This window comes from Dermacentor albipictus, chromosome 3 (genome assembly GCF_038994185.2).
Source record: "Dermacentor albipictus isolate Rhodes 1998 colony chromosome 3, USDA_Dalb.pri_finalv2, whole genome shotgun sequence".
Lineage (NCBI taxonomy): Eukaryota > Metazoa > Arthropoda > Arachnida > Ixodida > Ixodidae > Dermacentor > Dermacentor albipictus.
The window spans coordinates 118,305,622-118,329,662 of NC_091823.1; the positions used below are offsets into that span (position 1 = coordinate 118,305,622).

The following is a 24,041-nucleotide window of genomic DNA, read 5'->3' on the forward strand; positions in this document are numbered from 1 at the left end:
CGACCCGATGCTGCAAACAAACGAAAGTAATAAATAGGCACTCATAGCAAAGAAAAAAAAACAAAATAAGGAAAGTTCGTTAGCGTCCGTAAAATGGTTTAAGACGCACCACGTGGACCACTTCAGGTCGTGCGCGACGTCGCTGTGAATGCGAAATGCCGTCTGGCACGACCTCATAGTCCACTGTAAACAGAAAAACACCCAGATGGGCGTTTTTGGCTTGTCCTCTAGCGCATGCCCTCTTGTACATGTTTCTACTCTCATTGAAGGGAGTGCAATAATACTCCCATTTAGATGAGAGTGTTTGCAGGGTACATTAGGAGCAATCAGCAGTACCATTTTACTCCCGCTTGCAGAAATTCGAAAAGGTACAATGGGAGTTTTATTATTTCCATTTGGGAGCATTTGCGGTGGAATAAAGGTGTTTTTTTGTGTTAATTTAAGAGTAAATAGGTGGAAATAAAGGCATTGTAGTTTACTCCCCCCTACCCCCCCCCCCGTTTCTGGGGCAGTAAATGGGAGTAATTTTTACATCCGAAATAAACCCCTCCAAAGCTTTTACTCACTGCTGGAAGCTCAAAATGCAGTCCCGAAAATGCAAGCCATTGGCTTGCATTCCCACGAGATTGCTTTTTGAGCACTTAAAAATGGTTAAAAGCTTTGGAGGGCTTTGTTTCGGGCTGTTCAGACGCCAAGGTAGAAACCTCTTGGAGTTCCTCTTGTGCACTATGAAAGATTACATGCAAAGCAAGCACTTACAAAATATTTTATTAGAAATATCACATTTTATATATTGCAGTCCTGCAGTTCCTTCCAACAATGAGTACAAATGGTGACTAGACAGTTTGCACATGTTTAGAACAGTATTTTTAAAGATACAGGTAATGTAAAAAAAGTTCAGTGGCCAGGAGACGGTCTTGCACAATAAAATAATGACAAACCTATGGCACAAACATAAGAAACCTGAACTTATCACATATTCAGCATTTACCACAAATATATACTTCGATCTAGTGACTAGAAAGCTTGCACAACGGCTAAAACAAAGAAATCCAGGCACTGTACAATGGTGCCAGTGGCCAGCAAAGAATGAAAAGGCACAAATTTAAGGAACTTATCACACACTTAAAATATATCAACATACGAAGCTTCAACCAGCTTATTAAACAATCCCTTTTCACCAGACCATGCCCAGCACTTTAGCATATGACTAGATTTGTGAAGCTGCCAAATTTAAGCCTTGTCAAATTGAAAGTATTGACAATTTTTGTCCCATTTATTACTTCACTTGATAGACCTCAACCGAATAAATAAATTATGGCATCTCAATTCCCCAAGTATGCAATAATTAATTAAATTACTTTTTATTAGGACTCAAAATGCATGCCAAGAGCAGTGCTGCTTCAGAGGTGTAAAAGGTTACGCATGTAGCGATGAAACCAATTGCAATTTCATGGCACCGGATACTGCCAACGTGTATGCACACTACGGTCGTGGTGATTAAAGCCCAGTCCATTTAACACTCCACGGGACAAGAGGGAAGGGAGTGTCTCCCTGTATTTCCAAGAGAAGTGAACAATCAGAGGGGACAGTTTGGCAGCTTTCGGCGACACAATCAGTTCATGCCCTTAACTTCAATTCAATTCAACTACTACACACTGCCAACTTCACTTTCGGTGAAGCGACAAATAACCTTTTTCATGTCCGAGGCCTCTCTGCCAGAAGAGTGTTTTGGACGAGCCGTACAAAGGTGTTGTAATTATTAATTTGTAGCACTCTCATGGAACTGAGGCTTCGCACCATAAATATGGAGCCAGCAGCTACTTAAGAAGCCGGGACACCAAATTTTCGTGTCAGTACTCCTTTAACAATCTTGCATTGATGCCAGTCAGTGGTAGTCTGTGCGACTTAGTACAACAGAAATAAAAGTGAAAAACCTCAGCACTATATTGAGAGGTCAACTCATCCCACTTATTGAGCTGAAAGCTGAAACACAGCACAGGTGACCAACATTCCTGAGGGCTTTCTTGCACACCTGTGCTCATTACAAACATTTTGGTGTGCAAAAATAAATTGCCTATAATGTGACTGAATATAACATTTATCTACCGAAATAAATAATAACAATTAAAGGCACTTTTTAATACTCCTAAAGTCATATATAAAAAAAGGTTTCACTAGGCCATTTGACCAAACATTCTTGAAGCCTGTTCATACTGAATCAAATTCGAATGGTGCATAACATAGGAGCCAGTACGTTAAAATTCGCTCACAGTATATCTGCTACTGTTGCTTTTGTGTATCAAGCTCAGCACCTTTACAACATAAAACACATGAGCTGTGCACTACTAGTCACTTTGATGCGCTGGCCACTGTATCTTAAACAAATGCACATTGCAGAAAAAAGCCGGCACATATTTTTAAAATAAACTGTGGCAAACAGCACAAAAAGAACTAGGAAAACAATTGTGTGCAAGGCAACAATATTACAAAACACAAGCAATAACTTAAGCTTGACGACCATATTATGATTGAAGTATTACAGTATTGAGGCAGTTTAACGTCCACTGTCTTTTTGCAACCCCTACTTGCCGAGAAGGCCCCGGTTTTCACTTCGCAGCTGAACCACTTCATATGCAGCAACAGCTGGCTGGTGAATTTAAAGTGAGGCACGGCATAAACATGACCACTTCAGGAGAAGATGCCATTGGCAACACAGAGGATGCAGAAACATGGCGAAATGGTCAGCTGAGGCACATCTTGATGGACTGCGCACCCAACAATATCTTTAACACGAATGAGTCTGCGCTCTTCAAGCTGCTACTAGACAGAATGCCTGCATTCAATGACGACACATGCACTGGCGGTAAGCATGCCAATGACAGGATTTCAGTTGCATTCGAAGTGAATCATTTCTTGTGATTGGGAAGTCAGCCATGCCAAGATGTTTGAAAAGCACCCAACTGCGATCTAGACTTGTCTACTGCAGCAATACAAAAGCATGGACTGCAAAGCTTTTTGAGGCGTACATGCGCCTCACTGACCACTATGTTGCAGCGACGAACAGAATTGCAGTTATCCTAAATGCATCGGCGCACACCACACTAGATAACTTTGCAGCTGCGAAGTTAGCATTTCTGCTTCCTAACACATCAGATTGCCCAGCCCTTGGACCAAAGCATCATTTGGGCTGTGAAACTACACAAGAATCGGCTGCAAAGAAGTTTATTAGGCCATGAGTGTGGCCACTGGTTAGTAGCCTATGGCTCTTCCAGGGAGTCTGCATGGCCTCTGAAAAAATTGATTAGTTGAAGAGCTTTGACGCGCGGCTTTGTGTGCGTTAAGTTCAGAAATGCATGTTCTATGAATGTTAACATTTTGTGCGCCTTTCGTGGGTATTCCACATGAAACACCCAAAAGGATGCAAAGAGGCAGGCTACTCCCGAAAGCAGCGAGGAGACTTGAAACACTAGTTGCTTGTCGATGTGCAGTGCAAATCCTTCATCCTGCACCAGACACGGGGTCAGCGGGGCTTCTTCCTAAGGTTAAAAAAAGGAATGCTATTGTGTAATGTCTTTTAGAGTCAATAACGCTGAACCAACTACAAAAAAAAAACATTTTCGCTTTAGATCCACACGCGAGTAGTGGGTGTTTAAGAGAAAGCCGGACATGTCCAGTGACTATTGTTATCCTGATAAAAAAGACTTTCTTTCGTTTGTTTTTGCTGCCCAAGTGCTGAGGACAAAATTAGTTTTCAAGAAACATTTGGCTTCACAAAGAAAATATAAGCACCTAATGAGTTAAAGTACTTGTTGCAGATCTTTCCGAATTCACATTTTGGTTGGCTCCCAAAGCAAAGGATGGTGGGTACTGCTCTAAGAATACTTAGCAATAGACTACAGGTCAAAAGCCTCGATTCCGTTTTGTGCCGTAAAGGAACCTGCTACAAGCACATACAGACCGCATGTGTCGCAATGGTGGAACCATTTATTCAGCCACATTTCTCATTTTCCAATTCCAAAACTAAAATAATGCAACTTGTTTTTTAAGGTTGCTTTAGTAAAGCCAATAAACTTATTTTAGGAAAGTCAGACTGCTTTTTTGAAGAGTATTTTATCATAAAGGTCATTTACTGATCTGGCCAAACTTGAGCACCTCTCGTGGGACATTTAGTGCTGTTGAGGGAAGAGATACTTGCTCGAAATTCAAACTTTCATGGCAACAGGTTGGCAAAATTTTGAAACCGCGCACTACATAAATTCAAATAAGAATAAAGAAAAATCTCTAATATGCAACACTTCGTTCTTGCTTTTGATATTGTAGCAGTGATACTCTGCGGTAATCAGTTGCAATTGAGGCAACTGACATGTAGTCTGTCGCTAAATATTCTTAGAACTATAGCTACAATACTTTTCTATTAGTACTTAACCAAATGTGGATTCGTAAAAATTTGCACAAGGCAGTTCTGGCTCACCAGGCAGTTCTATACTTTTGCATAGAAAACAATGGTCTCATTGTACATGACACTCAGACAACTGATTACAACTTTTTCATTAATATTAAGATAGCCACCTCCATGCCCCCGACAAACATGCGGTACTTGAAGGGACACTAGAGGCAAATACTAAGTCAATGTAGATTGTCAAAATATAATTCCAGAAACCTCACTGCACTTGTTTCGTGCCAAGAAAAGATAAAATCATGTTTGAAGGGTTCGGATGCCTTTGGCGCAATTCATATAACCAGCCCGCAAGTGGCGACTTTGCATACGCAGTCACCGCCCTTTACTGCCATCGGTGAGTAAAACTGTGCCCAACAGACATCACGGTTTTCTGCAGAAAGCGCAAGCACGCAGCCAAGAAGCAACAGAGCAAAGAGAGAGTGTTGGATTCGCTGCTGCAGCTGCTCTTGGTCAAGTGGTGTGGATGTGGCATTTTCTGCTACTCGCAGTACGCCAGTTTCTTGAGCCAGCAAAACCAGCTCAGCACTACACGATAACTACTGGAATGTGAAAATACAGGCGATAGAGTGGAGAAAATGAAACCCTTCAACCACCCACGTGGTTGTCAGGGCTTCCTTTTTCTAAATATGAAATAGAACTGGACATCTTTTTCATCTTACATTGCAATACAATTATCTATTACAAGTGGTTGATAACTAGTGATAGTTATAATGAGTGCCGTTGTCATCAGGCTAGTACTTGAATGTCCTGGGGGAGTCTGGTCATCTCTTGCCCTTACGTAAATTTCTCGATTACTAAAGCTTCGTTCAAGACAATAGTGAGGCCTTAAATGTTCTTGAGCTCTAATTTACCATTTCAGCTTGACTTAATATTTGCCTTTAGTGTCCTTTAAAAGCATGATGCCTATTGGCAAAAGTATCCTGTGGCAGTTAGAGGAAATAAACAAAAGCATTAGGTTTTGGGCGAGTTGGTTGTACATGGTTCTTATTAGCGTTTTGCACGCACAAAGACGGGACGTCAAACAAAAAAGGGACACACAATATGCGCAAACTCAACTGGCTTTTATTGTGACAGCAACATATATAAACGCTTCCACAATCAGAAAAAAAAATGAGATGGCAAGAAAACAAACAAAACCAGGTTTGCTGCAAAACTGCATAGCCACATGTGCCGGCGAAACCAAACGTTGTCACTGTCATACATTTTCACCGCCCAGAAACCTCACTTCCTTATCCCTTAATGCTACAGATGGGGCACTAACACAACTCTGATCATGCCAAAGAATTTCTCTGGCTTCAACTATCTCCCTGGTTAAGCAATTTATGTGAGAAAATAATATTGTGCATCTGTTAAAGATAGGATAACACCCATTGCATAACTTGTAGTGTTCTGCCATGTGGCCTTCAATGCCTTCCTTTACCTTGCGGTGATGTTCTGCTAGCCTCTCGTTTATGCATCGGCTGGTTTGACTGATATAACGCCCGATATAACACCGCACGAGTTCGTTGCATGCAAAGAAAGTGTAGTATATTGGGTTCCCTTGACGTGCGGCAAGTGTTATATCGGTCAAACCAGCCGATACGTAAACGAGGCTAGCAGAACATCACCGCAAGGTAAAGCAAGGCATCGAAGGCCACATGGCAGAACACTGCAAGTCATGCAATGGGTGTTATCCTATCTTTAAGAGATGCACGATATTATTTTCTCACATATATCGCTTATATCATATATATCACATATATTGCTTCTGGGCGGTGAAAAGGTATGACAGTGATGTTTGGTTTCACTAGTGGCTATGCAGTTTTGCACATGGTTTTGCTTGTTTTCTTGCCATCCCGTTTTATTCTTTCCGATTGTGGAAGCATATATATATGTCGCTGTCACAATAAAAACCAGCTGAAGTTTGCGCATATTGTCCCTTCTTCGTTCGACGTCCCGTCCTTGCGTGCAAGTCTAATAAGAAATAAACAATCTGCTTTTAATTCCTGTGTACTCATTTTAATAGCCAAATGTAGCACACTGAAACACAAAGTGAACAGAAAGCCAATCAGAATGATAAATGCAACAGAAGCATCTTGATAGTCAGAATCCTACAGGCACTCACCTGCGTAAGGATGCTATCTATGGGCTCCTTGCAGCGCTTTGCTACAAACTGCAGAACTGCCAGAACAGCATCCTCTGTTAAAAAAGAAATCAGATATTGTAGAATGCTTAGGAAACCTTTCACACCAAACAGCTTACAGCTTTTATATAGTGCCTCAGAGCCCTGCATGGGTAATTCATCTACTGTGATAAACACTTGAGGTACACATAACTAGTGAAATAACTTGTGCTTTAATCTTCCAATGGATGATTACCACCAGTAGCAATGACTGTGGGTCTAGTTTCGTCTGCTTGCTGCTCAATGAAACGGGAAGAAATGGTATGTGCTGAAAACTCGCGCGCTTGCTCCACCCTTAGAATTATGGCATATTTTAACATTTCTTTTGGATGCTTTCCCTCATGTTTCATGGTTTCGTAACATACTGCCAAATATTCCACATATCGAAACATACATACATCCTATTTTTTAACTGTAGAGAAAACTATGGTTACAACACTTCAGAATAAGATCACAAAGAATTCAGAACATCACATTAGACAACCACTAAACCACTCATCTCAAAAATGTTGAAGTGGCAGCAGTGTTCACAATGAACATACAACCAGAATTTTTTCAAAGGTTCCGTATTAGCAAAGTTACAGGCCTTTGCTACCCTCCTCACTGCACTCTGTTCTCTCTGCATATTCCCACCAACTCCATGCAGGGCAGCGAAAAGTAAGGGTTGTGACAACACCCTGCGTGCATTACAGCATGCAAAGGAGGGAGCAGAAAAGCCGGGAGAAGAGCACAAGATTCTTTTAAAACTTTTTGGGTTCTTCGCAGAGCATAGCATTGCTACATTCACAAAGATGGTCATTACAGAATGACTTATGCGATGTGCATGTTTATACAATGTGCAAAAAAAGCCAGAGGTGACTTAAGAGCCCTTTAACTAGCTCATTTAGGTTAACTCAGCTCTACGTTGGAGAACTGAGAAAGCACATAATAATTGCCCATTACTGGCTTAGGTAAGCAGCACAAATATAGTTGAGTAAGGTATACAAAAAACAACTTGCTTTATAACTCTTGACAAGTACAAGTAAAAAGAAATTCAAGGTTTCAATTCAACCAGCATTACTGACTTTCTGATACCTGATACCAACCCCACCACCACCGCAGTTGCCATCACCCCACAAAAAACAATTCCTGAACTCCCTTTAAGGGCAACACCGGCGATTTTTCTATGTCCACTGATTTTAATAAAATTTGGAATATGTGTTCTCTTTTGCCCTCTGAGTATCTGAACCAAACTATACGGCTGAAGATGAATTTTAAAGATTGGTTGCATTCTTGACTTGCGACTTTCTACTGGCCACTGTGTTTGTGACATCAGAGACAATACCGTCACTGTGGCTGGAATCCTCACTTAAATTGCCACTGCCTAGTTTGGAAACTCTGTAAGAGCTCCCTGTGTCAGGAGAAATGATCCGCTTGGCTTCTTTGGCGTTAGCACCACATGTACTGCATGTTTACATTATGGTGGTGTAGGATCTATTGTCACACGAAGCAGCTACCTATTTCGGTATCTCATTTATTGGTTATTTAAAATTACTGGTGAACTTCTAAGCAAACTAAATCACCCTACGGGTGACAGAACTGCCAATGCCATTTGAATATGACAATGTTACAATATGGTTGAAAAAATGCGAGTTGCCCTTTAAGAGCGTCATCATAGAAACATATTTACCGGATCCCACTTCGGAAAATGCCACAATCTCTTCTGGCTCTCCAAAGCTCAGAATAGTGTAACCAAGCTGCTTGCAGCCATTCTCCATTGCCTCCATCACGTTTCTTTGGAAAAGTAGGTCAAACTCCACGAGAAGCTGGAAAGAAAAGAAAGAATGTTCAAGAATTCTTTTATCTACTAGCAAACTAATGCAATAGCGAGAACCAATTGTGCAAGGACAGCCAAGGCAGCAGATGTCAAACACCTCTTAGAGCAGGCATCACATAGTAGTACATAAGCTTAGGAGCAAGCAACCAGCCAATAAACCTTCGTACGGCATCAGCATACTGTCGAATTTAAAATTGCTTGTTAGTTACTACATAAGAAAACAGTCAACAAACCAAGAAAGCCAGGTAAATTATGGTTGATTCAAACGCAGAAGCGATAAGAAAAAGGGAAATGAAAGTGGACAAATAAACAAGTAGCAAATCGTCTTTTAGTCCACTTTTTTTGTAACTGCCTTATGAGTGGTATGTTTAAATAAGAAATAATTATTCACGCATAGTTCATCTATATTCATTAAGTGTTTTCTTTTATAGCAGTAACTCACAATCAAGCACCTTGGGTCACTTCACTCTTCTCACTCATTGCATAGAAGAGTTCTCGACAGGCAGAATTAATGCCAAAGAAGGGCTTATCACCACATTATGTGCGTGGTGAACCAAAAAAAGTGAATGGTAGAATAGTCACTATTGTAGTCTTGAAGAAACGCACACATAACTTGGCTCCCTACTGTACCTGTTGTCCTTCGCTCCTTTCATTTGCCTTTTTGTTATACTTCCACATTTCAATCAAGCAATTAGTTTCCACTATGCTTTCTCTGCCTTCCCTGTTTTCTTCTTACCCAACCAACAGCAATAAAGGCACCTTTCAATTAAGTCAACCGGTGAGTTGTAAGACATCTAAAACATTGCCTCTCCATATAAATTATGCCCATTGGGCGAATGGCAGTACCTTGAGGCTGTATGAACATGTATAAATCATTGGTATGTGACTGTACCACATCTTTGAAGACAAATGTGACTGGTGGAACACTGTATTAAAATTTTTTTAACCTTGTTTATAGCACTATGCTGATGCATATATTCTACACACATCATATGCTGAGCATCTTATGGTTGTGCTCTTGTGATTACTTTATCATTACAAAAGAGTTTGCTAAGCTTACTCATCCCAAAATACAACTCAGTTTTGTTATCCCGTGTTATTTTGTCACTGCAATACACACACTTGTTTGCTTTGTCCTGAAAGAAAAATGCCAGAATTACTGACTGAAACACTTAAGCCGCTGCCTTAACCTAAAGCTAAGAACCCAGTAAAACAAAAACAAAAAAGATTACAAAAGCTCTTGCTAAAGCATACCGATGCCTCAGTTGCCAGAAAGGGGAACAGCAACAGAGCATCTGACAGCGTAAGGCTGCGAAGTTGATCATGCCTCTCTCTTGCTGTTGCAAGCAGCCTCGGCCTTACTGCCTCTTCATCTTGGCAGCCAGCATTGTCTTGTAGCCATTCATTGTGCAGCCTCAATGACTCGGCAGTTTCCCCATATGCTACAAGATGACTGCAATCCTGAAACACAAAGAAAATCAAGCCCTTTTTACAAGTTGTGAATGCGAAAGCACTAATGTCCAACTGAACGCCACTGAGTAGTCCTTCGAATTTGAACTATTGATGGGCAAGCGAGCGTGTTTATACGGTGTTTTCATTTGGCTTTACCGAGATGCAGTAACTGAAATGATGCAGCAAAACCACAAGAATGCAGAGGTAAATATTTCTGAAGAGCAAGCCTGCAGCATTAACGAGAGGGTGGCAGGTCTTCTTGTGAAACTTAATAAGAGGTACAAAATGAAGATTGTACAGGTCTACGCCCCTACATCCAGTCATGATGACCAGGAAGTCGAAAGCTTCTATGAAGACGTGGAATCGGCGATGGGTAGAGTGAAAACTAAATACACTATACTAATGGGCAACTTTAATGCTAAGGTAGGCAAGAAGCAGGCTGGTGACAAGGCAGTGGGGGAATATGGCATAGGCACTAGGAATAGCAGGGGAGAGTTATTAGTAGAGTTTGCGAAACAGAATAATATGAGGATAATGAACACCTTCTTCCGCAAGCGGGATAGCCGAAAGTGGACGTGGAGGAGCCCGAACGGCGAGACTAGAAATGAAATAGACTTCATACTCTGCGCTAACCCTGGCATCATACAAGATGTGGACGTGCTCGGCAAGGTGCGCTGCAGTGACCACAGGATGGTAAGAACTCGAATTAGCCTAGACCTGAGGAGGGAACGAAAGAAACTGGTACATAACAAGCCGATTAATGAGTTAGTAGTAAAGAAACTGGTACATAACAAGCCGATTAATGAGTTAGCGGTAAGAGGGAAAATAGAGGAATTCCAGATCAAGCTACAGAACAGGTATTCGGCTTTAACTCAGGAAGAGGACCTTAGTGTTGAAGCAATGAACGACAATCTTGTGGGCATCGTTAAAGAGTGTGCAATGGAAGTCGGTGGTAACTCCGTTAGGCAGGATACCAGCAAACTATCGCAGGAGACGAAAGATCTGATCAAGAAACGCCAATGTATGAAAGCATCTAACCCTACAGCTAGAATAGAACTGGCAGAACTTTCGAAGTTAATCAACAAGCGTAAGACAGCTGACATAAGGAAGTATAATATAGATAGAATTGAACATGCTCTCAGGAATGGAGGAAGCCTAAAAACAGTGAAGAAGAAACTAGGAATTGGCAAGAATCAGATCTATGCGTTAAGAGACAAAGCCGGCAATATCATCACTAATATGGATGAAATAGTTCAAGTGGCTGAGGAGTTCTATAGAGATTTATACAGTACCAGTGGCACACACGACGATAATGGAAGAGACAATAGTCTAGACGAATTCAAAATCCCAAAGGTAACGCCGGAAGAAGTAAAGAAAGCCTTGGGAGATATGCAAAGGGGGAAGGCAGCTGGGGAGGATCAGGTAACAGCATATTTGTTGAAGGATGGTGGACATATTGTTCTAGAGAAACTGGCCACCCTGTATACGCAATGCCTCATGACCTCGAGCGTAGCGGAATCTTGGAAGAATGGTAACATAATCCTAATCCATAAGAAAGGGGACACCAAAGACTTGAAAAATTATAGACCGATCAGCTTACTGTCCGTTGCGTACAAACTATTTACTAAAGTAATCGCAAATAGAATCAGCAGCACCTTAGACTTCTGTCAAGCACAGGACCAGGCAGGATTCTGTAAAGGTTACTCAACAATAGATCATATTCACACTATCAATCAGGTGATAGAGAAATGTGCGGAATATAACCAACCCTTATATATAGCTTTCATTGATTACGAGAAAGCGTTTGATTCTGTCGAAACCTCAGCAGTCGTGGAGGCATTACGCAATCAAGGTGTAGACGAGCCGTATGTAAAAATACTAAAAGATATCTATAGCGGCTCCACAGCCACCGTAGTCCTCCATAAAGCAAGCAACAAAATCCCTATAAAGAAAGGCGTCAGGCAGGGAGATACGATATCTCCAATGCTATTCACAGCGTGTTTACAGGAGGTATTCAGAGACCTGGATTGGGAAGAATTGGGGATAAAAGTTAATGGAGAATACCTTAGTAACTTGCGATTCGCTGATGATATTGCCTTCCTTAGTAACTCAGGGGACCAATTGCAATGCATGCTCACTGACCTGGAGAGGCAAAGCAGAAGTGTGGGTCTAAAAATTAATCTGCAGAAAACTAAAGTAATGCTTAACAGTCTCGGAAGAGAACAGCAATTTACAATAGGCAGCGAGGCACTGGAAGTCGTAAGGGAATACATCTGCTTAGGGCAGGTAGTGACGGCGGATCCGGATCATGAGACAGAAATAATCAGAAGAATAAGAATGGGCTGGGGTGCATTTGGCAGGCATTCTCAGATCGTGAACAGCAGGTTGCCATTATCCCTCAAGAGAAAAGTATATAATAGCTGTGTCTTACCAGTACTCACCTACGGGGCAGAAACCTGGAGGCTTACGAAAAGGGTTCTACTCAAATTGAGGACGACGCAACAAGCTATGGAAAGAAGAATGATAGGTGTAACGTTAAGGGATAAGAAAAGAGCAGATTGGGTGAGGGAACAAACGCGAGTTAATGACATCTTAGTTGAAATCAAGAAAAAGAAATGGGCATGGGCAGGACATGTAATGAGGAGGGAAGATAACCGATGGTCATTAAGGGTTACGGACTGGATCCCAAGGGACGGGAAGCGTAGCAGGGGGCGGCAGAAAGTTAGGTGGGCGGATGAGATTAAGAAGTTTGCAGGCACAGCATGGCCACAATTAGTACATGACCGGGGTTGTTGGAGAAGTATGGGAGAGGCCTTTGCCCTGCAGTGGGCGTAACCAGGATGATGATATACGTGTAATCTTGCCTTGCTTAACCCTTTTAATGGCCCCTTCCCCTTTCTTTCTGACTGCTCCTCCATCCCTTTGGGTCTTTTTCATGTATGTTACAGCAGACATTGCATGCTACAGCTTACTTTGTCGTCACTTTCTCCCAATTCAGAACTTTGAAAAAGTTCCCTAATTCCAATACCTGTCAAAGTGCAGATTGCACACTGGCTTGGCATGGCTTCCCTGTCAATCCTCAGCTCATGTCAATTTTTTTTCTTTGCATATAGGTTCAGCAAACAATTCATGCCACATAGCTGGTTCTTCGTTGTCCCTTTATCTGATTATTCAACAGTTTATATGTTGATTCTTTAGCCTGTCAATGTGCAAATGGACCTGCTATATTCACTCACCCTGGCTTCCCTGCCGAGACACAGCACCAGAACACAGGCCACAGGCACGTGCCCCACCTACTGTCAGAAGTTTAACTTACAAATTTTGTGTGTTTAAATTAACTCTCTACAGATGGAACAGTGGGTATGCTGTTTTGAATACAAGCTAAGCAATCAATAATGGTGCATATGCTGCATTTATCAGTGCCCCGCAGCCTCTGCTTTAGTGTCGTACTGCGATATGGCATAAGTGTTTTAAACCCAAGCCCGAGTGATGTGTATGCCAATGGTAAATCTGATGAAAATTCTATTTAGGTTTAATTATTGCTTCCATATGTTACATGGACTAAGAAGCAACGTGCAGCAATACAGAAGGAACCCGAATGCTTTTCAATAGATGCAGCTAATAGTTGCTAATCTTTCACTCAAAAGTCAAAGAACAGCAGCTGACTAGAGATGCATGAAATCTGTTTTGGTCATCATGTGAACCAAACTTACACTAAAACAAATGGCTCCAACTCAAACTTAATTTTTATTTCTGTGGTGTGTATGTATAAGAAAACACCTGCAGTCCTTCAGCATCACTGTAGACTGCTTTTTAGTTCATGGAACCAATGGAAGCCATCATAAGACCTGACATGCAACTTTTTAAGAGATGCCAATGGTCACCATAGCCTATACATTATTCATGGCTTTCTTTTGCACTCAGAACAAGATAACGCACTATGCTTTTGCATATAACATAACTGATCGCAGTAGATAACCTTGGGGAAATGTGAATGACAATGAACATGATTGATTTTTTTTTTAATTTGCATGCACAAACTCACTTTCGAAGTTTCCGTTTTTTCAAATTTTGCCACTAACATAGAGAATAACTGCATGTAAGACAAAATACACTTGGCTGCCTGTTTAGCATGTAGCAAAGTATGCACAGGCTGAATTCGTAAAGAAGCTTACTGTTATGAGACATACTGAAGGATAACCAAAAATGTCCTTTCTTGCCCCTCTCGTTGAAAAGCTAGGTTCACCCTTTCTTGTTCATGCTATAGGCTTGTGCAAACAACTAAATTTATTTTATTTCATTGAACAACGTTCTGCAAATAAAGTATAAATTATGAAATCATAAATATATTTTTTTCCCTCTCTAAGTTGGAACATTACGCGATTTGTAAGCTGCGTTTTCTTTGTGTCAGTTACAATTTTCAGGATTCCCGTGTGAAAGGTTTTTCAGTTCGGTCAGCAAAAGGGGTCACTTGCTAAACCACCTGCAACATAAAGATGTTGCACTATTACTGCTTAGATCTTTGCAATTGCACTTCCTTTACTTTGGTATCATTGTGTAGAGGAGAGAAGCCATTACTCTATCATGCATGTGTTCCGTGCAAGCCCCCTCCCTCATTTCCCTGTGACCTCCGGTTTTATACACTGCCTGGAAACACTGGCTGCATGATACTACAGTCACCGACTGATTTCTCGGACTTGCAGTCCAAAAATTCGGACACGCTTGATTATTCGGTCTGCTTCGCGGCACGGCCATTCTCCCCATAGACCATAATGTATAATTACAGTCGCCGACCGTTTATTCGGACCTCACGGGGACTGCGAAAATGTCCGAATAAACAGGTGTCCGAAAAAGCAGATTAAGAAAAAAAAATGAAATCCTTTATTTCCACGCACTTATTTGGGCTTGGCAGTAGGCTTGGAAGAAAGCGTGAATGCGCCGTTGCACGCTGTTCCGTTTACGCGCAATCAGATAAGCCTGAATCTCGGAGAGGGTCGTACGGTCACTATTAGCGGCTGATAGCACAGTCACTGCTTGTACACGCTCCACATGCGACGGCAGCGTAGCACATGGTGAGTAATCTTCCGACTCTGAGTCATCGTCCGGCGGTGCAGCAGAAACCTGACGAATGATCTTGCCGTCGTCGAGTTCTGCGCATGTCAATACAGCAGTGTCAGCACCTATGAAACTGTCAAATGAGACGGTGTCCGGAACCGCAATGCAACCACTGCGTAGGTCTCGGAAGAACATTTTCCGCGTCGGGTGAGGCGCACATCGGAAGGCGACTTAGGCCTCCCGGCACCCGCTAGCCGGCATTCCCCAGCGAAGTCTGTGCGGGCACTGTCGGCGCCATTAGACACTTGACGCGATGTTTCCGTACACCGCGTTGGATCACCGAAACCTCGACACAGCGCACAAACAAAAAACGTGGCCTGCTCGCAGCGTCGTGCGCGAAGAAACAAATAAGCTGCTGGATTGTCTTGACATGGCTTACTAAGCTGAAACCGGAACTGCTGCAGAGCTACTCTAACCAGGCAGAAACGATGATGATGAGCGGGGATTTCCAGTAGCGCCACTTCGTGGGGCAGCAAGGAAGCTCTGTTCAAAACAAACATGGCGTTCAGCAAGTCGAACAATGTATGGAACCATGCACCGGTCAGAGTCGGTGCATGGTGCTCTCGACCGAGTTGGCTCAAGGAGTGTCCGAAAAATCAGACGAGAGGTTGCAAGGTGTCCGAACTTTCGGCAGTTGTTATACATTATGGTCTATGGGGAGAATGGCGGTGCCGCGAAGCTGACCGAATAATCGGGCATGTCCGAATTTTTGGAGTCCGGAAAATCGGTCGGCGACTGTATACAACTGCCGAAAGTTCGAACACCTTGCAACCTCTCGTCTGATTTTTCGGACACTCCTTGAGCCAAGTCGATTGAGAGCACCATGCACAGACTCTGACCAGTGCATGGTTCAAATTGCTGAATGCCATATTTGTTTTGAACGGAGCTTCCTTGCTGCCCCATGAAGTGGCTACTGCAAATCCCCGCTCATCATCATCGTTTCTGCCTGCTTCTATAGAGTGGCTACAGCAGTTCCGGTCTCAGCTTAGTAAGCCATGTCAAGATAATTTAGCAGCTGATTTGTTTCTTCTTTGTGCACGACGGTGAGAATAGGTTACGTTTTTCGTTTGTCCAACTGGTGTCAGCATGGTGGTGTTTGCTTTGTATGCTGTGTAGAAGTGATGATCCAACGCGGCATAGGGAAACATCACATTAAGTGTCTAATGGCGCCGACAGTGCCCGCGCAGACTGCGCTGGGGAATGCCGGCAAGCGGGTGCCGGGAGGCCTAGGACTTGTCGCCTTCAGATGTGCTCCCTACTGACACCGAAAATCTCCTGCCCAGACCTGCGCAATAGTTGCATTGCGATTCTGGACACCATCTCATTTGGCAGTTTCACAGGTGCTAACACTGCTGTACTGACGTGTGCAGAGCTCGACGACGGCAAGATCATTCGTCAGGTTTCTGCTACACCACCGGACAACTCCGAGTACAAGCAGTGACTGTGCTTTCAGCTGCCTATAGTGAATGTACGACCCTCTCAGAGATTTAAGCATATCTGATTGCGTGTACATGGAACAGCGTGCAATGGCACATTCACAATTTCTTCAAGCCTACTGCCAAGCCTGAATAAGTGCGTGGAAATGAAACTTCTTTTTTCCTTAATGTGCTTTTTCGGACATTTCCGCAGTCCCCGTGAGGTCCGAATAAACGGTCGGCGACTGTATACTGTCCTAGGTCTGTCACTTTCAGTTTTTCAAGCAATTTACAGCTCCACAAAATGGCAGTGCACTTGCTCGACCATAGTACTGTTGGAAAATGTCGGAAAGCTTTTCAGCTGCAACTCACAAAAAGGCGGCATAACTTCTTGTTTGTAGCTTCACCAGAAGCCACCTGCTGTTTCCGCTTGACCAGGAAGTGCCTTTTTTTTGCCAACATTTCTTCGGAGCAATTCTCTGCCTTCTTACGCATGTTCTTGAATTTGTTTCTTAATGCCAAGACCCACGAGTCCTGTGAAGAATTGGAAACATATCACTACCGTTAAAAGTACTTAGAAGTTTATTGGTATTGCCTGTATACACATAGAAGTATGACCATAATTGCAGTTTGTTTTATGCATCGAACATAATTGCTTATTAACAGAAGGTCCGGCCATAAAGTTTGCAACATCCACGCCATAAACTTGGAATAGGCATAACAACATAAAAGTTAGCGTACGTCTAGTTCCGGCGGAATATATGTATATATATATAATGCTGCAGAACACCCCTAGGGCATCAAAACAATGATGGCAGCATGCATCATAAAGCTGGTAGAAGCCCCAACAGTGATCCACTTTTTGCATTTAAACGGACCTAATGCCATGAAAACATGCCAACCTGGCTGCAGTGTACAATAACAATGCTGCAGCCTATGACGTGAAATGGTGCAAGCAATTTCAATGCAGTCAAACAGGCCACAACGGCAAAAAATGAAGTGGCCAACTGTTGCTACTTGATGAATCATAAGTTGATGCCGTATCGCTTGCTGATAGGCAGATAGCTGCTGAACAAATGGTGCAACAGTTTAATTTGATGCTGGGCTCAGATTAAACTCCCAGATGAGTCCCGTCACTTATTTCTTTTCCTTCATGACCATACTCCATGACAAACTATGAACACTGTTTGTAAAAGCTTATCTGTAGCAAAGGAGAAGTTTTGGATGAACTGAAACATACACGTCATTATTAGCACAAAGTAAAACACCAGACAACATAAAGTTTATCCCTTTGATCATCTCTACATGACCACGAGAATCAACAGCCATAATATAACATGGCAGCTCAGAAGTGCAGATACATGGTGCAGTCGAATTGTCCATATGAGGTAGAAATGATATTTCTTTCTTAGAAATGTAAATATGGCGACAGTATGGGATGTATGAAACTTACCAGGCCATTTCCGCTGCCAACTCTGTCAGCAAGGTGTGGGTATGCACTGACAAGCCTCTCAGCAGCTACGCGGTACAACTGTCTAGAAGGGTACCTGTACATCAGGTGAAATAATCATACAATTAATAAATGGGCAATTTTGTATTCTTTTTCCCAAGAAAAACCAGTGCAAAATATTTGCCAGTTTTAATTAAATGCTAATCTTAAGTATAATAAATGCAAAATACACATGGAAGTGATCTCAAAGACTAAAAACATTTTTCGTCTTTGTACTTCTGTCTACACACGAGTTTTGTGGAGCTGCGTCTGCTGTGCACTGTGGGAGATCACACCAGAGCTATGTAGCAGCATGGCATAGATACTACAGCCACGACAGGGTGCTGCAATGTGTCCTCTCACCAGTGCAATGCTCTGACAACTGTGTTCTGATTAGCCTCTGTGAATGACATAGCTTAAGCACAAGTGCCCATCTCGCATTGAGAGTGCGTCATGCACGGCTGAACCAAAAGTAGCATCACAAAAAATATTTTTAAATTCCCAAATTTTGCGCGAGGCCTTGTTAGCCCCCTGTCTAGCTTCTGGCATGCTAGTGGACATGAAAGGAGAGAGAAAACTGCATCAGTGCAATAATACCTCTAACTCTACTTATGCTTGAAGTACACAACAAATTTTGAGGCACAAGATTTGCTAGGCAACATACTTTACAGCAGTGGGCAGGACATGTAATGAGGGAAGATAACTGATGGTCATTAAGGGTTACGGACTGGATTCCAAGGGAAGGGAAGCGTAGCAGGGGGCAGCAGAAAATTAGGTGGGCGGATGAGATTAAGAAGTTTGCAGGCACAACATGGCCACAATTAGTACATGACCGGGGTAGTTGGAGAAGTATGGGTGAGGCCTTTGCCCTGCAGTGGGCGTAACCAGGCTGATGATACTTTACAGTGACATCATTCTACAATTAGTTAGAAAAGTGTTTTAGGGCCCCTTGAGCACCAATTCGGAATTTTTTCCACTCTGAAATCTGCACTTGATGCTGCAATTAGTAGTTACAAGCACTTTAAAAAACTGAGTGCCAACTGGTGTTGACACATTCTGGACCAAGTGAAGTGGGTGCCATCGCAGCATTGTCATGTTGCTACATCAGTGCCCCCCTCCTCTTTGTGGCCTGCTGGTTGCCAGTGTCCACTCAGGATGTAGCAGGGGTCATAGGGTGATGTTATCTCGTAAAGGAGGGCAGTTACCTCAAGGAGGGCAAGCAAGCTAGAACATTTCCCAGACTTAAGACCGAATTCTGGGCTCATCATAACAGAAGCAAGGTTTGGGTATGGGCTAGCTGGTATTCCATGGTATCAATCGTCACTTACAGCGCATACATAGACGAGGGACAAAAACGAGGGACAGGGCTTGTCTACGTCATCCTTTTTGTCCCTCGTCTATGTATGCGCTGTACGTGACAATTGATATCATCATAACAGTGTTAAATGGTGCACTAATACTTTTAGATAGATTCTGCTTGCTTTGGAAGCATTTCTGTGTCCTGGCACTACAGCAAGCAGAAAAAGTTACCACACAGGTAGTGTATTCTGTGCAACTATATCACGACCAACATCTTATGGCAACACTGAACACTTATGATGAAAGGTTGAGTCATTGAGTAGTCAAAATACCGAATTAAAGCTGAAAGCAATAGAAGCATAATGGAGCGCTCACCAAGCTATCTTGAAGCAGGCTGCAAACAGTTTGTTGATAATGGCACGTCGCACTGCACAATTAATTGGGACCTTTCTACGAAGCACTTCCTCGTAATGGTCAAAAGAGGGTAGTACAAAATCTAAGTAGTCCTTCTCCTTCTCCAACGGCACAGACTGTACATGCTGCACCTCCTCTGCACATTCTGTAACAGCACTGCAAGGCAATATACAGATTGCTTTATATAGCTAAGTAACCAAAAAAATAGTAATAAGAAACGCTAACATCCCAAAATGTGTGGTTTTTCCCTTTCGGTACTAATAATTTACCTAGACTGAGTCATTTCCGTGTTGCTTCCACCTCGAACAGCAAACGCAGGGCCTGCACGCTGCGAGATGCACATATATTTAACTTTTCAAACGGAAAACATGAGGCAGTGCAATGTAGCTTAATGAATGAATTGTCAAGACAGTAAAGTAACTGTTTTAACTGTGCACACCCCAACCACTTCCAAGTCAAGGTCTTCATAGTGGGTGTTCATTACGCATATACCCTTTAAACATACTTCCACTTCGAACCTATATTTACAGCTCAAGTGAGCTATTTATAGAACAAGGCTGAGCTTATATAGCAAGGACATGTAGAATATTGCGAGCTACGCACATAGTCAATATATGGAAACGCATTAGGCAAGTCTGGAGGCACTGCGACTGCTCTTGTTTGTTCACGCTACATGTAAGTATTCATAAGGTGAATGCTCTGTTAATACTGCAGTTAAAACAGAATACTACAATTTTCTGATAACCTATTATTTCTCATTACTATATTATACTATATTATTTCAATTAACATGCCTTAATTGCAAACCATTGAAACTGCTATGATGTATGTATAATTTCCATTCCATTCTTGGACTTTTCATGCGGTTTGCTAACGCTATTTATTTTTATTTTAACAATCTTTTTCACTGGACGCCTGCACATCGGTGTAACAGCCAGATAACAGTCCTGAAATTTCTGTAATTTTTTTCAACATCCTTATACTGTAATCATGCTATGAAGCCTGGATTACTTCAGTAAAAGTAAATTCATGTTACACATTCATGCAACCAGTTGAAAGTATGCATGGCTTCAGACACGAAACTGTCTGCAAGTGAAAGGATCGTAAGCAGATATGCTGGTTCCATTTAAAAGAAACTATGCAGATCCCACGTACAGTGGGAATCGAAGTCATGCGATGCATTTTGTAGGTAGCTGGCTATAGCGTCGACCCTGCGGTGGTGTGCCTCCACCAGCTCCTTGACTCTCTCAATTACTTGACGCTCATTGTGGAGTTCAGACAAGCTGGGGGTCAGAAAGAATGTGGGCTTGCCTCGTTGCTCAATCATGGCAAACACATCCCCTTTTCTCTGCACCAAGTAGTACCTCTGTGGTACACGATCCTAGAGCTGCTCAAGTGAACTTCTAAAGAGCGCAATGTACAAGTTCATGCATTTCCTGACGAAGCTTCAGTTTTCCAAGAGCTTCTTTGTGTGCAGGAGCTGATAGCGTGCATGAGGGGGAAAACATGCTATCAATTTGCTGTTCGTGCAAAGGCAGCCACCATCCGCTGTTCTGCAGCCGACATACCAGTATCTTGCGCAGGTCGTCTGGTTCAGCACAGGTAGTAAATGAGAATCAGATGCGAGAGTCGGATAATGCAGCTCGACTGACAGTAATGTTGTGACCACACGGCAGCGAGACCGTGAGCACATACCCAGCAGCTCAAGTTGGTTGACACCACCAGCCCCACCGAAATAGAAGCTAGATAGGTAGATAGACACACTCAATGCGGCCAAAGTTTGCAAAGAATGCTTCACATTGAAAAAAAAAAGAATGACGTACGATAGAAACCCTATGTCGTGAAACCCACTCATCATTCTGCATTCCCAATTTACGAGGCAGGTTAACGGCATCGCTCTTACTCTTCAGTGTTGCTAGCATGGGGGCAATGTGTTTTAGGGTTGCTCAGATAAAAAAAATTGCTTATTAAATTTTCCTGCACCTTCGGAAGCAACTGCTGGAGGTATAAACACTTCTGAGGACGAGTTTATTGTTGCATCATAAAAATCTCTGTCCTTAAAAATCACCTGTCAGTCCTTTGAAAAATTAATTGTGCCTAAACAGTTTTCTGTTTTGCAAAACTGCAATGTAGAAAGCCTGGCATTTTCCAATGCCTGATACAGCTTTAAGGTGTCCAGGCAGCAAGCGAGGCAGAAAGCTGAGTGAAGAGGGCACAGGATTCTTTGAAGTATTTCTTTGGCTATTTGCGAAACATAGCTATTAGAAGAGAACTGCAAATTGAGACAAATACACAGAGAAAGGCAAGACAAGTGCCATGTTTTGCATGTCCTCTGTGTATGCGCACCATTTTGCACCCTTCATCTAATGGATACAAAATGCTGGCAAACAAGACATTGTCATCTACTAAAAAATGTGATTTTCTATACAACCTCAACATGTTTATTTTTTAACATTCTTACATGTACCTTACAAACAACTGCTGATATGTGTGCAAGCTTTATCAGTTTTAGTGTGCTGCAATCCCTGCTGCCTCTTACTAGTGCACTCTAGCCTTCTTTAATGGTTCTCCATCCTAGCTTGCTGGCTGCTCTCCTGAAAGTTATGTACCAACTATCAAACCATTAAACAATTATGACCCTTTTCACTTGATGCCAACTACGTCAACCTGTAACCGTACTCACATTCATTTCAGGGGCTATCCTCCGTGCCAATCTTATTTTGGCCTTGTTTTGGATGTTGCTGTGCATATCCAAGTCAACGTAATCTTCAAGCTCCTCGTCGTACATCTGGACCTGGCAGATAAATTTAACATTATAATGAAGAAACGAGCCTTCCGAGGTGAATGGTCCATGTTCACAAACAGTCTAATATGATCAAGGGGGAATGTATACAATGCCGCAGCGAAAATTCAAGAGCTCCAAAATTAGACACATGTGCAAGATCAAATGTGGGACAAAGTTATCTGTATAAAGTTTGTGCTGTTAACATGTGCTAGAAATCATGCAACCAAAGCCCACCCAACAGCACAATAATTTGGATAATGCTGGAGTTGAAATTCAAGTAAAGAATGCTCTGTTTACACACTCGTAAACACATTCCTATATTGCTGCAAGCTTATGAAAGAGCAAAATGAAAATACGTAATGCGAAAGTATGCTAGTGTAAAAACTATCCTAAGCCGCAACAAGACTTCGCGCGCCTGAGTAATAAGTTACTAAGCGTAATTACGCATATAACTGCGCAGGTTACTCCTTATAGTTGTCATTCAAAATAAGAGGAATATTGTAAGAAACGCCACAAGTTAGAAAAGCTCAAGGAATGAAGGAGAATAAAATGAAGTCCGCATAAATCAGGTGTTCCGCTTTACACTATAAAAAGCTTAACTTTGAAAGATAATTTCGCTTTTGCAGCACATACTGTCTTCCATTGAGTATATCAGATATACCGTGGTGCTTTGAAATAGTCAGCCCTAGAAATAATTCAACTGGGACACAACGACCCGCAAAGCGCGCCAACAGTTTGCCAGTAAGCGCGAACCGCGCTTGTGAGTAGCGCGCCTTCACGACGAACTTCTCCGTCAGTTTGGAGCCGCAAGTAATTCAACAAAAAGCCTCTTAAAGCTACAATTTCGAGTTGGATTATATCGCAAACGGGTCAGGAATTAACGCTTCGCGGGCCACACTGGAAAAGCGCGCCAACACAGTTATGCCAACATTGCAGCAATTTTAACAGAACCGGCGTCTAGCAATACACAAAAGTTAAATTAAGATTACTTCCATGATCTGTCAGCGCAACGAACTATACAGGCAAAGTTCTTGCGGTGATAGATCAGGAACATATTCCAACTCGCCCAGTTCCCGCTACTTGTACAGTACATTAAAATTACTTACCAGAGTGGTGTCATTGATGTCGGTCAGAGAGCGTAAAGCAAACAGCAATTCGGCGTAGGCGCCGTTTGGCAGCGAAATCTTCTTTCTTTGGCCATCCTCCAGGATAACGAGGCAAACTGTGCCTGCCATAACTGTACGACCGCACTGAAAAGTGCGCGAGGAAGTGGCGGGCACCAGCGCGAACCGAAAGAGGCGCCTAAAGTTCCTATATCTAACGCAAAAAATATCAAGGGACTTGGCATATAGGCGCCAAACCGCGAAATGACGCTACCACAGCGCCGCCTGCGAGAAGTATCGCAATCCGAAACTGGTGTTTTGGTTTCGATTGTCGTTTTTATAATTTCGAGTGTCGTCTTCCTTTGAACTTATGGGTCAAGTTATTTGTTGAAATTGTCGATGATGGCCTCTTTCCGTAATTCTTCCCTTTGTTAGTTCCGGCCAAACTCTGATTCCGCATGTTTAAATGCATGTAAAACGCAGAAATGCTTTTCTGCGATAACCACCGGGTCGATCTTAATGAAATTTGT

At 42.5% G+C, this 24,041-nt stretch overlaps 1 protein-coding gene across 2 annotated transcripts; it reads right to left on the minus strand.

Moving 5' to 3' along the window:
* Positions 1 to 765: 765 nt before the first annotated feature.
* On the minus strand, positions 766 to 23,743 carry LOC135918750 (sterile alpha motif domain-containing protein 3-like). Of its 2 annotated transcripts, XM_065452418.2 has the most exons (10): positions 23,515 to 23,743; positions 22,307 to 22,417; positions 19,893 to 19,951; positions 19,585 to 19,779; positions 17,875 to 17,968; positions 16,794 to 16,955; positions 9,694 to 9,900; positions 8,293 to 8,428; positions 6,567 to 6,640; positions 766 to 3,539 (listed from the first exon to the last, which is right to left on the minus strand). In XM_065452418.2, the coding sequence occupies exons 1-10, from the start codon at positions 23,641 to 23,643 to the stop codon at positions 3,261 to 3,263; spliced, it is 1,446 nt and encodes a 481-aa protein (XP_065308490.2). In that variant the 5' UTR covers positions 23,644 to 23,743; the 3' UTR covers positions 766 to 3,260. The 2 variants fall into 2 exon arrangements, with proteins under 2 accessions (XP_065308490.2, XP_065308491.2); XM_065452419.2 differs by lacking the exon at positions 9,694 to 9,900.
* Between the last annotated feature and the right edge of the window lie 298 nt (positions 23,744 to 24,041).

Excerpts from the sequence above, each read along its gene's own strand:
- LOC135918750 (XM_065452418.2), bottom strand. The coding sequence starts at position 23,643 with ATGGCAGGCACAGTTTGCCTCGTTATCCTGGAGGATGGCCAAAGAAAG. Across the intron at positions 19,780-19,892 it reads ACGGAAATGACTCAGTCTAG|TGCTGTTACAGAATGTGCAG; the intron begins GTAAATTATTAG and ends ATTGCCTTGCAG. Across the intron at positions 16,956-17,874 it reads TTGGCAGCGGAAATGGCCTG|GACTCGTGGGTCTTGGCATT; the intron begins GTAAGTTTCATA and ends AATTCTTCACAG.